The sequence below is a fragment of the Physella acuta genome, unplaced genomic scaffold (genome assembly GCF_028476545.2).
Source record: "Physella acuta isolate Inbredline_101_S28 unplaced genomic scaffold, ASM2847654v3 ptg001041l, whole genome shotgun sequence".
NCBI classification, from domain to species: Eukaryota; Metazoa; Mollusca; class Gastropoda; family Physidae; genus Physella; species Physella acuta.
Window position 1 is genome coordinate 250,519 of NW_026732558.1, and position 15,260 is coordinate 265,778.

General features: G+C 36.7%; 1 protein-coding gene across 1 annotated transcript; it reads right to left on the reverse strand.

Moving 5' to 3' along the window:
- Positions 1–4,388: 4,388 nt before the first annotated feature.
- On the reverse strand, positions 4,389–7,051 carry LOC131954938 (uncharacterized). Its single transcript, XM_059318788.1, has 4 exons — positions 6,967–7,051; positions 6,081–6,212; positions 5,371–5,585; positions 4,389–4,506 (listed from the first exon to the last, which is right to left on the reverse strand). Exons 2-4 carry the CDS (start codon positions 6,198–6,200, stop codon positions 4,467–4,469), a joined length of 375 nt encoding a protein of 124 aa, XP_059174771.1. The 5' UTR covers positions 6,201–6,212; positions 6,967–7,051; the 3' UTR covers positions 4,389–4,466.
- Between the last annotated feature and the right edge of the window lie 8,209 nt (positions 7,052–15,260).

The window sequence follows — 15,260 nt, forward strand, 5'->3', positions numbered from 1 at the left end:
GAACTCCCGACAATGCAGTAACCAGCGTGTGTCACTAAAACCATAACAGCAGCCTCATCAGACCCACGCATCAATAATTACTTTGTCAAGGGAAGTAAGTCGTTTATTTACATTTTCTACCTCGGTTTATCGGTGGTTGTTCAAACCCTGGGGGAATTAAAAATTAATTTTCTCCAAAGGGGTGGGGGTATCTTGATAACATGGGAGGGAGTAGAGATTTGAAGGCGATGCCACTTGTATAGATTTTAATGAGGTAGTTATATACTTGCGAATATTTTTTTTCTGTGTGCACAATTTACTGTTTTCGCTTTATTCAGTGTGCGCTATTTTCTGTTTGCGCATTTTTCTATGTCCGCGATTTTCTCTTTGCGCATTTTTCTGTTTGGCAGGATAGTAGTATTTAACAGTTTCAACTTAAAGCAAATAAAAAAAAATCTCTAAATTGAGGCCTTAATTGTTGTTGTAAAGTTGTTACTGTAAATACGGGACGGCGTGGTCATATGGTAGAGTGTTAGGCTACAGGCCCAAAAAAATCTCTAGTTTTAACTCGGTTTGAACTTGTGACTTTAAAACCACCCAGCTGTGACGGGTTACGGCGCTGTGAAATGATAGAGTGTTAGGCTTGATTGATGAATAACATCCATCTATATATATAATTCTCTTCTGGGAGACGTTAGAAAACAAGCTGCAAGCGCCTCCTTGCAGTCTCCTCTCTTCCTCTCTATCATTATCACTACCATCCCCACCCCACACCCACATGGTCTGATGAGCTGTGGTCACGCTAAATGTTTACAAATCGTAGAGCCGGGTTTAGTGGCGGCTATTAGGGGCAGATAATTTAGTTTGAAACGATTTTAAACTTACAGGAGGTAACTAAGAGGAGGCTGCTTTCACGGGGGGGGGGGGGGGTGTAGGGTCGGGGTTAGGGGAAGGGGGGAGGGGGTAGTGTTTTAAAGCAAATATTTTCAGTGGCAGCATTGGTACTGTTGAATTCACAAATTATGAATTACTGAAAAGTAGAAAATAAAACAACTAAATAGCGGCGTATGATACGCCGCGGGTCGGCTCGTTTCGAAATATTTCTTCTATACTGTTCATTTTTTGACATGATATCGGATAGTAATTATTTTTAAAAATATATATATAAATACATTAATGACGTATATACCGATATAAAAGCAAGGGTTGAGATGTCATTCCTCGTGGAGTTGGGCAATAGAAGTGGTAGGTAAGTTTGTGAAAAAGTCAAGCTATAGAAGTGAGAAGATAAATACAAATGGTTATTGCAGTGAGGTTAGTTGAATTAGTAATAGAACAGATAGTTTTAGTTACCTCACAAGTTAAAGAAAGTTACAAATACTATGGACGTTTCGACCCAAGGTCTTCGTCAGCACACAACAGTGTGGTTAAAGATTAGACAGAAAAGACAAACAGAAAACAAACTTTGGACAGCTCGACAGTGAAAACACGTCTTGTCTAAATGCCACGATATCCAATAGAAAAGACGCGTGAAAAAGGACGCTTGGATACCGTATAGGGGTGGCGTTGGGGGCGTGGTGTATGGGGGAGGACGGGGAGGATTGGGAATAAAAGTGGTAGGTGACAAAATCGTTAACATTGTAAGCAAACACGAAAAGAAGAAAAGCTCTTATATAGTATCCTGTTTTATGAGAATACGTAAAAAACATCACTTTTTGGAGGTTTTGAGAAATGTCGACCACCAGAATGTTAGATATCGGAAATTTAGTAAAATGCCATTTTTAAATGTTAGAAATAAATGCAATTTTTAAAAAATCCTAATTTAGGATCTTGTGTATAATATTTCGTCTGTTAACTCAAACGGTACTTACGGTCATATGTTTATCTATATATATAATTCTCCTCTTCGAGCCGTTAGAAAACAAGCTGCAAACGCTCTCCCTACCTCCCCACCCCTACATGGTTTTAGTGAGCTGTGTTCACTCTAAATGTTTACAAACAGAGCCAACGATTTTAAACGTAGGGGGGGGGGGGGAAGGGGGGGAGGAAGGGGGGGGGTTATGGTCCTTAACGCGCTACTTATAGTGTTTTAAAGAAATATTTTCAGTGTCAGCGTTGGTACTGTCGAATTCACAAATTATGAATTATTGAAAATTAGAAACAACTAAATAGCGGCGTATGTTATGCCGCGGGCCGGCTCGTACAACATAAAATACCACTTGAAACAAGTTCACCTTTAACAAAAGCCTCTAGGTAAGGCTCCAATGGAAAGTAACTTCATATTTTCAAACACACTCTCTACTCGTTTCTACCGATCAATACTTGTGTTCTTCATATGACACACCTGTACATAACCCAGTTGACCCATGACCTGATGAGCGTGTTTATTAATAGAATATTGTCTAGAAAATATTCCTCATTACCATAGTGGCACATTTCCTTGCCCCGCCAAATGTAGTGCGAAAATTCAAAACTTTATTTACGATCTGATATAAAGGGCTATTCAGTCATGACTAGGCAATGAGCGACACGTTATCATCCACTTCATCAAGAATATCAATAATTGCATAGTCAGGGAAACAACTCATTTATTGTCGTGTTCTGAGCAGGCCTGGTGGTGTGGAAAAGTAGAAAATTAAAAAAAATTATATTTCTTAAGGTGGGGGTGGGGGATAAGGTGTCTAGGGTATTTGCAAATGATTTCACTTTTGTTGTATTACTTAAACAGACACAGTTCTTTGAGTTAACTCCAGTGCTTTATTCTTATAGCGGGTTGGTAAGTATGTTACCAACCAGCTCTACGGCTAAATAAAACCTGCATGAGCCATAGAACTGTTTATTGACCTACTTACCAGTCCTATATACACAAAGCCCAGACGACACGTTATGTTTCTGACTCTACTTTTCGTTAACTGACTACATGTACAAATTACCTACACATCACTGAAGACACAGTGAACACTCAAAGGACGTAACCATAATATACATAATACAAGGGACGTAACAGTCATTAAACAGACATAATGTGACAAATATGACTATATCACAGGATTATGTGATGAGGTCATAAATAAATAAATAAATAAATAAACAAATAAATAAATAAATATATATATATATATATATATATATATATATATATATATATATATATATATATATATATATATATATATATATATATATATATAAACTGACAAAGTTCAAATTTCGATGTTTATTAACAAATACACAATCCATCCATTCATAATTCTGCCTTACTGCGCAGTCCTACCCAGTTCTTCTCCTACCTCAACAATTCCCTAACTAATCTCCAAGCCCAACTCAAATATCTCCTATTCCTAACAATATTTATCTTCAAATACAATCAAATACTCGACTTCCTCCTGTACGCTATCTTTGACCCTCTGCTGCTTAACTCTGAACATTAAAAATGTAAACTGTAGGTTTGCGAATGGTCAAAAAATGGAAAGTTTCCATGAATATGACAACAAAACTATCTCATATAAACTGAAAACAGCCTTATTTAGGTTAAGTCTATCATGTAATAATTGTTTTAAAGCAGATGAGGCTCGTTAGCTGTTGAAAGCCACTCTTCTAGGAGAGACAACTCCAAAATTAAACAACTGCTGCCTTGTAGTTTGTTCTTGGTTGGACAAAGGCTATGGAAGCAAATCCAAAAAGAAAAGCAGGCTGAAAACGGAGTCAATGGCCTCAATGTCGCATAACCAGTTGACACGTAACGCTTAATTGTGTTGGAGGCGTGGTCGAGTCGGAAAAAAGCTCATGGTTGATAAATTCGAACAAAGTCTCGAGTTCAAACCCACTGGCAGATAAATCTCGATCCCCTTCCACAATAATAATTAAGAACGAAGAAGAAGAAAGAAGAAGTTTTAAAGCAGATTTAACAGTTTACTCTATTTTATTCCAATTACGTTTGGCGATAATTTAAAATTGGGTCACATGTTTCCCTTGGTCCTCAAATGGTTAATTAATCATAACGCTTGGTCAGCTGACCGTCACACGTGACCTATCAGTACGTTCAGCTGCTGTTCTATTGGTTCTGCTTGACCAATGTCTAGCTGGCCTAAGCTATTATACGTCTACCCCATTCTTGACTCATATTTGCGTGTTGCACAACGTTTCGTCATCAAAATTATACTATGCAAATATAACATAAGAAACAGTTGTACCAATAATGTATGACAAACGATAGCATCATTATTATAAAAGTGTTACAACGTTAAGAAATATGATCATATAGACGGTGTGAAATCATATTGTTGAAAATACATTAGAAGAAATATAACTCACAAATATGTATTAAATGACGTGTTACGATTTTACAATGTATATAGATAATACGTTTAACACACACACTTTCACGACGAACAAGGTAAACACGCGATGGAAAGAAAAAAATATTTTATTGATAAACGGGACTATACACAGATACAGTTCTTCAAGTGGTACTTAAGTCATCTTTTTTATGACCATGGAGCCTTATTGACTAGGTTTTGACCCCAGCTGTAACGAGAAAAAAAGGAGGGTTAAGATTTACTGCTCAATGAATGTGCTTCATAGGAAGAAAAAAGGTTTTATATTTGATTTGAATTGTAATTACTTGCGTAACGTAGTATCAAAAACGTTTATTAATTACACACTGGCATCGGTATACAACGCTGATTCTTTAAAATTTTAAGAATAAATCATCGACAATTAAAGTAATATATTCTAGAATTTTTAAAAATGTTACAACATATTTCGTTCACTAAAATATAATTTAAGGGAAATCCATTGAAATCTCAAGATGTATATCTAATACCCTGTTTCATATTTTAAACATTAACACATTAATGTGCAGGGTACAAAATATAGTGCTTCATCTGGTATGCATAGGAGTATATAATAATATGTTACAAAAAACAGATCTATGCGAATAATAATACTCAGGCTTAGGGTTTCTTTCCCATTAAATTTGCGGTGGGGGAAGGGGGGGGGGGGGGCGTGGGGTGGTCAATGTTTCTTCCAGACTTTTTTTCTCCGGGAGGGCACTTGAAATGTTCCGCGGGATGGGGGCCGGAGTAAAATTTCTTTGGTGTGGGTGGGGGTGCGAACACTGTTAAATGTATATATTTTCTATATAAATTCCGTTTCGTCTTGGGGGGGGGGGTGGCGGTAGATGCCTGCAAAAAAAAAAACCGAGGGTGGGAGCAAATTAAACATCCATTAAATGCTTAAATTATATATTTTCTGTTAATTTATTTTTTGTAATTCGTCCTTGAGTGAGTCAGGGGGGGGGGGGTGCTGTACGTACATTGAAATGGTACACGCAGAAGGAAAGGGGGGGGGGGGGTAGAAAAAAAATACCAGGAAGAGAAATCTTCTTACGCGTCGTATTCCGCTTTCTCCACGTGACCATTCCTATTGGTGTCCATAGCCATTGCGACCTTGATCGAGTCCCGGTAGTTGAGTTTCCCGTTCTTGTCGGTGTCCAGCAAGTCGAAGATTTTGTCCGAGTAAGCTTTGACCCGCCAGTAGTTGTTGTTCAGGTAGTAGAACAGCTCGTCTTTGGTCAAAACTGTATCTCTGTTTCGATCCAGTCTCTGAATAATAAAAAATATATATATGATATTTTGTAAAAACTATTACACATTTTGGAAGGCTGTCTATAGCGTTGCGCTAAAAATATAAGAGCTGTTTTGGGATTGAGGGCGTCAGTGTTACAATTATTTGTAACGAGTTGTTTTTAGTTATAGGAATAAGGCGTATGGTGTGAACATTTGACATTTGATTCGGTTATATCAACAATACATTAATAGATGTATATATATATATATATATATATATATATATATATATATATATATATATATATATATATATATATATATATATATATACAGGTAGATTTTGTGGGTCTTAACCTTACAAAATCCGATCGTAAATTAGATGCGTCAGGTTTGCGTCTGGAATTTCGCCGGGCAATGTGACTGACTCACCGAACCATCTTGATTTCGATCGAACCCAGGTTAAGAAACACTACGCTAGATGGATAATATTACTCCATTGCATCAATAATGGTAAGAGTATTCATTTACATCAATGAACGTATTTAGCTCAAAGTGTGTAACTTTCCCGTCCTTGTCGTAGTCCATGGCGTTGAAGTCATTAGCCAAGGCCAAGGTCGGCACTAGAACCAGAACCCACAGTGGTGACATGGCGATTGTAATCTGTAGAAATAGTTCGTACAACAAACGTTAGGGTGGCTACTGGGGTCTATGACAAGTTCCCGAAAGACTATTGCCCGAATGCCGTTTGCCCGAAGGCAGATTTCCCGAATGCGACAATTGCCTGAATGGACACTTGCCTGAGCGCGACAATTGCCGGAATGGATACATGACCGAATGCGACAAATGCCGGAATGGGCATTCGGGCATGTGTCTTTCGGGAAAACGTCCGGCTCTCGGGTAGTGTAGTACTGTGTAATCTTGGTTCAAACACGACTATAAAAAAATATATTTAGAAAAAAAATATTAAATTATGTTCTAGATTAGGCTAATATAATTATATATATACGCATATATATATATATATATATATATATATATACATATATATATATATATATATATATATATATATATATATATATATATATATATATATATATATATATATATATATGTATATATATATTTAAGTACATGTAATGTACATATATATATATATATATATATATATATATATATATATATATATATATATATATTTATTTAAGTACATGTAATGTACATATATATATATATATATATATATATATATATATATATATATATATATATATATATATATATATATACCGAGATCAGTATTTGGCAATTAGCGAAACGCAGCATAATTGGTAAATACAATTTAATCATAGTGAATTAGTTGACTTTACAAAAGAGAAGGCATTACTAAATAATATAGCATAGGCCTACTTACCAACTTTGGCAAGTTAAACTAAACACGGATGTTTTCGTGGCAGAAATGAGCCTAGCGAGGTGAAGACAACTATTTTATAAGGGAGGCTTGACTAAATGTCACGTACACGTTGCTGTGACTCACAGAGACATGCCTCTAATTTCATTGGACACATTTTTGTACTATCGATTCTACAGAGTGGATGTCTGATGCACAAAACATTTAAAATAAAGCAATTGTCTTCGGTCAGGTAGTTAACTATGTCAATGAGCCGCGTAGATGATGATTTTATAGGATATATATATATATATATATATATATATATATATATATATATATATATATATATATATATATATATATATATTCGTGTCTGAGACACATTGTGCAGATGAGGCAGATTTCATCAGTTTCAACTTTCTCGCCATACGAAGGGAAATGGTGTGGTAGGCTTCCATAGCCAGCAACCTTTGTTTCCCTTGTGTGAGTCATATATATATATATATATATATATATATATATATATATATATATATATATATATACTAGCGTTGCCGCGGGGATAGAAGAAAGTTTGACGAATTATATTAGAAGAATTTCACCAACGCGTTACCAATCATATGTTCTTAGACGCGTGACCGTCTTTTCTAAAAGTGAGTTATTTAAATGTAAACCATGCCTGCGCTTGAATCGTAAATATCGGGACACGGGTTTACCTACACTACCGCATGAAAACCTAGAGTTTACATCAGTGGCGGAACTAGAAAAAAAGGGCCACCCTGCAAAAAAAATTTTTTAGGCCCTTCCCCCATATACATATATTATATAGTCCTATATATCTATATATATATATATATATATATATATATATATATATATATATATATATATATATATATATATATATATATATATATATATATATACAAACACTAAATACGAACATATGATACTCATTGCTGGCCTGTTCGGGTTATGAACAAAATAGATGGGTTTTTTTTCAATTAAAACATCATGTCATGTGAGTTAGTGCTTTTGTGTGTTCTGTATTTTTTTTTTTTGTTTTTTTTTGTTCAAATTGTAATTTTTTTTTATATTTATTCAATAATTCTAGCAATGTTTGTGTGTTCTGTAATTATTTTTTTTTTTATTTTTTATTTTTTTTTATTTGTGTGTGTTCTGTAATAATCAGTTTTATTTTATCTCTGCTTTAAGACCTCGAAACCTAGTCGGTCAAAAGAATATAAACCATGAAAGCTTTGTATAAATAATGGTATCTCGTTCTATGTTTATTTTTATGTTTGTTAGTATTTATATTTTTCATTTTAAATACTTTTCCTTTACATTCAATGTTATTCTTTAGTAAATACTTTAAAAAAATAATTAAGAGAAGTCATTGCTTTTTTTAATATGTTTAGTACAAATCTATTTAAAGGAGCTTTTAAGCACCCCGATTTGACTATTTAAAAAAGGGAAATAAGTCATAGAAGTGGTTTGAAAGTCTGCTTATCTTTGATAAGTTTGATTGTAGGAGAAAGAGGACTCGGCTTTCACAATGGTTTAAAAACAAAGGGAAAAAGAATATACAAGAGCGTGGGGTGGTGTCTATAGAATAAAGATAATCCAACCGCAGCTACAGTAATCTTTTTTTTCACAAAACAACCATCAAGATAAAAATGCAAGAAAATAATTTTTTTTTAACTATAAAAAAAAAATTATGGTCGGCTGTGGGCCCCTAAATGGCGTGGGCCACCCCGCATTGCGGGGTCTGGCGGCACTGTAGTTCCGCCCCTGGTGTACATTAATCACTCACCGAAATAATATGGTAGAACACACTTCGGTGACCGCCCATGTGTCAGAGACGTAGAGGCCCGCTCTCAGGAGCCCCCCCCCCCCACCCACCCCTATTACAGTACTGCTTAGGCGCGGCGTACGACCCCTGACTCCTTAAAATAGCATCCTGTTAACAATGATGCAGATTGCGTCATTCACTAAAGTGCAACAAATGAACAGGATTTGTTATTCAAGACGTAAAAAGTTTATTTGACGTGTTTTAAACATCAGTGTGACTGATGCAATATATTAGCGTTACTAATGGTCTATTCTTAGATGCTCTCAATTTCTGTTTGGATTATCTAAAAAATAGATGCTAATTGCATCATTCGCAAAGTGACGAAACTGTTTGGATTTTTTGCGGAAAAAAAGAAACATCCCAGTTAATAATCTAACCTTGGTTAATTTTTCTGATTATTAAAATAAAACGTATTACATGGCCCTCAGCGGCCAATGTGAGCCTTTGGGGGCCGAAACAGACATTTTTATTTACAGCCTAATCGCACCCTATCAGGGCGCCAGAGGACACGCCTGATTCAATTTAGTAATCGTTTGTAACGCCCCATAGCGAAATTAAAAATAATTTTTTACTTAACCCTTCCCTAGAGTTGTTTTATAATGAACTCCCAGAAGTTTCATGCCTATCGGATGAAAGGTGTCACTGCAATTCACTTTTATTATTTTTATATACCGTATATAGAGGAAAATTGCACCCTCCCTTGGCGCCACCCTTGCGAAATTAAGAATTATTTTTTTAACAGAACACTTCCCTAGAGTGTTCTAATCAACTCCCAAAAGTCTCATGGCTATCGGGTGAACGTTGTCAAGGCAAAATCGAATTTTATTTTTAAATATCGTATATAGAGAAAAAACAAATCGCGGCCTACCGGGGCGCCACACCTGCGAATTTGAAAATGTTTTTAGCGCAGAAACCTCCCCAGGAATACTCTCAACATCTTCCCAAAGTTTCATGACGATCATGTCAACGGTGTCACGGCAATTCACTTTTATTATTTTTATATACGGTATATAGAGAAAAATCGCACCCTCCCGTGGCGCCGCCCTTGTGAAATTAAACATGATTTTTTTTTACAGAACCCTTTCCCAAAGTGTTCTAATGAACTCACCAAAGTTTGATGGCGATCGGATAAATGGTGTCAAACCAAAACCAACTTTTATTTTTATATATCGTGTATTCAGAAAAAACAAATCGCAGAAACCTCCCAGGAATATTCTCAACACCTTCCCACAGTTTCACGGCGATGTGATGAGAGGTGTAGTAATGCATAAAGGACAAACAGACAGACAAACAGACAGACACACACACAAACATACATTCTTTTATATATATATATATATATATATATATATACATATATATATATATATATATATATATATATATATATATATATATATATATATATATATATATATATATATATATATAGATAGATAGATAGATATATATAGATAGATATATATAAATATATATATATATATATATATATATATGTGTGTGTGTGTGTATGCCTGTGTATATGTATGTGTGTGTGAGTAGCTAGATGTTAGTCTGAAATGAATGCATAAAATTATATAATTTCATTCGTCGATAAAATAAAGTTTTCAAAATAAAATGTCTGACTTAAAACAAAACGGATGCGCTATTGAATGAAACTTCAGCAAGAATATTTACATGAAAAATACAAATACTGAAGAAAGCAGACAATTGGATACGGGCATTGCTGATCTGAACTCCTGATAACTTTGATAAGGGGGTCGCAAAAAAATGTCTTTGTTTTTCTTTAAAGCGAAAGCTGTCACCGTCTAACCTAGCTGAAATTTTTACATATGTAATTGTGTAATGGAATGCAGCGCCCACTTCTAAATTGATATATGTGGAGGCGGGTCAAAATGTTTTAATGTAAGGTAGCGGTATGCAAAGGCCATTTATGAAAATGGAAATGTAACAAGTGGTCAACAGGTGTTTGTTATGGCTTTTTATCACAATACCTCACACCACATCACACCACAACACATCACACCCACATCACACCTCACATCTCATCCACCTCACATCACATCCACATCCACCTCACATCAAATCACACTACACCTCACATTACACTGACATCGCATCACACCTCACATCTCACCTACCTCACATCACACCTCACATCTCACCTACCTCACATCACACCTCATATCTCACCTACCTCACATCACACCCATATTATATCACACGAACATCACATCACACTTACCTAACATCACATCACATCAAATCACACCACACCCACATCATACCCACATCACACCCACCTCACACCCACCTCACATCACACTTACCTAACATCACATCACATCAAATCACACCACACCCACATCACACCCACATCACATCACACCCACCTCACCTCACACCCACATCACACCCACATCACATCACACCCACCTCACATCACACCCACCACACATCACACCCACCACACATCACACCCACCCACCTTACATCACATCACACCCACATCACATCACATCACATCACACCCTCATCACATCACACCCACCCACCTTACATCACATCACATCACACCCACATCACATCACACCCACACCACACCACATCACACCCACCTCACATCACACCCACCCACCTTTCATCACATCACATCACACCCACCTCACATCACACACATCATAGCCATATCATATCCACGTCACCTCACACCCCCATCACACCCACATCACACCCACATCACACCAACATCACACCACCTGTCGATTAAAAATGCGAATGCGTTGTTTTTAATAATACTCCGTTTTTTTTTGTTTTTTTTATTTTTTATTTTTTTTTATTTTATATTATTGTTAACCACGTAAGGGGAGGGAATAAATAAGAAAATAGAAAAAAAACATCACAAAATGTGTAAGTGGTTCTTGCGCTTGTATTCTGTATTCTTTTCAACAACGAATTCAACTAGACCAGTGGTTCAAAACCTCGGCTCAATCGAACCCCAGGTGATCGGTTTTAGGTGAAGATCAAGCACACAATTGGATATACTTAGTGCCATCGACACAATTATCATCGAGGTTTCTTTGAATGCGCTTAGGAAACCTGTACAAGTACCTGTAAAAAAAGAATTACTGAACTAGCTACACATAAGCATAAGCTAGAACAATCATATGTTATATTATTAAAATATTTGCCATAACACCTTGCCATAACAACATTCACAGCAATAAGAACTTAATAGCAATCAAATATAGATATAAGTATGCTGAGCTTGAATATGGGACGGCATGGTCGAATTGCCGGGCATTTGTCCGCTAACCTGTAAATCGTGAGTTCGGGTCCCGGGCTAGAGTCCCTGAGTCCATCCAGCTCTGCAAGGTACCTGACTTACGGTAGTGAAAGTACAGGCGGATGAGCTTATAGCTGACCACACTCTTTCATACGCCGAGGTCACAGAAACAGTTGAGCTCTACTTCACCTGCCTTTTTACCTCCAGGTCCATAATATAGTTTTAATAAGCGTGATTGTAATATATATATTTCTATATAAATGGCGAACAGCGGAAATAAGTTGGTCAAATGAAACCGCATACAAGGAAAATAGTTAGTTAATGAATCGATGCAATTAGTATGGATATTTTAAAGGCACGTGACTAAATTTTAAAAAGTAGGTCTTTTGTCGTTTTTTTTTTTGCGTTGTTAGCATCTGTTTTAAAAGGAAAGTATTTCAATTTGAATATATCAGCTTTACATGTGTGAGTCACACAACATCAGATGTCAAGCTGTCATTATGTAATGGGAGTGAAACAACTGCAGAGAACAGGCTCATGGGATGGGAGTCAGACAACAGAGCGTCGTAATAAGAGTGATTTAACATAGCGTCGTTATGTAAATCAGACAAAAGACTGTCGTTATGTGTCAAACAAGAGATTGTTATTATGTGAGTCAGACACCAGACGTGTGTTATGTGACTCAGGCAACATAGCGTCGTTATGTGAGTCAGGCCACAGAGCGTCGTTATTTTAGTCAGACAACAGAGCATCGTTATGTGAGTCAGGCAACATAGCGTCGTTATGTGAGTCAGGCCACAGAGCGTCGTTATTTTAGTCAGACAACAGAGCATCGTTATGTGAGTCAGGCAACAGAGCGTCGTTATGTGAGTCAGGCAACAGAGCGTCGTTATGTGAGTCAGGCAACATAGCGTCGTTAAGTGAGTCAGGCAACAGAGCGTCGTTATGTGAGTCAGGCAACAGAGCGTCGTTATGTGAGTCAGGCAACAGAGCGTCGTTATGTGAGTCAGACAACAGACGGTCGTTATGTGAGTCAGGCAACAGAGCGTCGTTATGTGAGTCAGACAACAGACGGTCGTTATGTGAGTCAGGCAACAGAGCGTCGTTATGTGAGTCAGGCAACAGAGCGTCGTTATGTGAGTCAGGCAACAGAGCGTCGTTATGTGAGTCAGACAAGACACTGTCGTTATGTGAGTCAAACAACATACGGTCGTTATGTGAGTCAAACAACATACGGTCGTTATGTGAGTCAAACAACAGACGGTCGTTATGTGAGTCAGACAACAGACGGTCGTTATGTGAGTCAGACAACAGAGCGTCGTTATGTGAGTCAGGCAACAGAGCGTCGTTATGTGAGTCAGGCAACAGAGCGTCGTTATGTGAGTCAGGCAACAGAGCGTCATTATGTGAGTCAGACAACAGACGGTCGTTATGTGAGTCAGGCAACAGAGCGTCGTTATGTGAGTCAGGCAACAGAGCGTCGTTATGTGAGTCAGGCAACAGAGCGTCGTTATGTGAGTCAGGCCACAGAGCGTCGTTATGTGAGTCAGACAACAGAGCGTCGTTATTTTGGTCAGACAAGAGACTGTCGTTATAATAGTGAGACAAGAGACTGTCGTTGTGTGAAGTTAAAAAAAAGACTTTCTTTATAAGAGTCTGACAACAGGGTGTCGTTATGTGAGTAAGTCACATAATGTCGTTATTTTAGACAACATACGGTCGTTATGTAAGTGAGTAAAACAAGCGGTTGTTATTTGAGTCAGAGAACAGAGTTTCCTTGCTTGAGTGATACAACAGACCATCGTTAATCGAGTCACACACTAGCAAACAATGAGCTACCGATACGTGACATGTGTTTTTTTTTTTTACAAAACATTAACATATATGCTACTATGTCTTGCGTCATCCTTTTTTAAATATAAAAATAAAACAACACACACACAAACACAAACGTAAAATTGAGAAGACTTCCTTGTCTTAAGAGTGATTGGGATAGGGGTGGGAATAGTTTTAAAATGCATATATATATATATATATATATATATATATATATATATATATATATATATATATATATATATATATATATATATATATATATATATATATATATATATTGTGACCTACTTAGGTCGAGTCATTTTTATTTTGACATTGTATAATTCCTTATATGGAATGATTGTGTAACACCTGGGGTTTTTCCACTGACTTATTAAGGTGTTTGAGACATAGAAATTTTCCATTAAAATCTGATTGAATGATTCTGATCAGATGATTATCCCAACCAATGGTGACATGAGTTGAGGATAACCTCCCCTGTCACAGAAGTCTTTAATTGCCCTGCAAACTCGCAACACGAGGCAGTTTTTCTTGACCTAAAAGTCTACGAGGCCGTTTTACCTTAGTCAGGCAGCCGTCCATTTTGTCCGGCTATAGACTCTGACCATTTGAACGTGAGAGAACTTAAGTCCTGTGTGTGCTTTGCTTTCTTCAGTTGATTTAATCTTCTAGTTTAATATTACTTGTCGCTAAGTAAGTCTAGAAGCTACAGCAGTGTTGTGTGGCCTGTAGCTGTTCTTAGGACAGTGTAGAAATCTGTGATAGTGTTTTTTCCTACATTGTGTAAGTTGGGTTTTTGATATTTTATACATTAAATATTTTATCTAGTTCATCTTGGTGTTTTGCCACATCTGAGTTCGCTGATTAAATGGTCGTATGTAGATTGGATGAGTGTTAATTACAATAGTATCACTAGCTCCCCTAGACATTAATTTCGAGCCCTAGTGGTCGTTGTGTTAAGTGTTCATCCACTTAGGCCGTAAGGCATTTGCATATGACCCCGAAAAAAGAATCCGGGGACGTTCTCCTTCTATTTGGCTGATAGAAAGGTTAACGTTACAAAGTGGGGTCTCGCCGAGATTTAATCTGTCGTTCCAGTTGTTGGTTATATCAGTTGAATACTAAGGTTAGTTGGATTTAGTTGTTTTTATATCCAGTAGCGCAGTGTTCTTACAACGCGCGCTCAGGCTAGAGTATCTAGGTCAAATAAGCAGACGTGTCACGTCCTACATTTAGAGGTCAAGTACACGGCCCAACGCTGTGTAGTAATTTAAAGAATCTAGGCTTGTTGTGATTTTCAAGTTAGAGTTATGGAGTCTTTTTTTTGGCTAATCCTAC

Excerpts from the sequence above, each read along its gene's own strand:
- LOC131954938 (XM_059318788.1), bottom strand. The coding sequence starts at position 6,200 with ATGTCACCACTGTGGGTTCTGGTTCTAGTGCCGACCTTGGCCTTGGCT. Across the intron at positions 5,586-6,080 it reads AGCTAAATACGTTCATTGAT|AGACTGGATCGAAACAGAGA; the intron begins GTAAATGAATAC and ends TTTATTATTCAG. Across the intron at positions 4,507-5,370 it reads GAGAAAGCGGAATACGACGC|CTGGGGTCAAAACCTAGTCA; the intron begins GTAAGAAGATTT and ends TTCTCGTTACAG.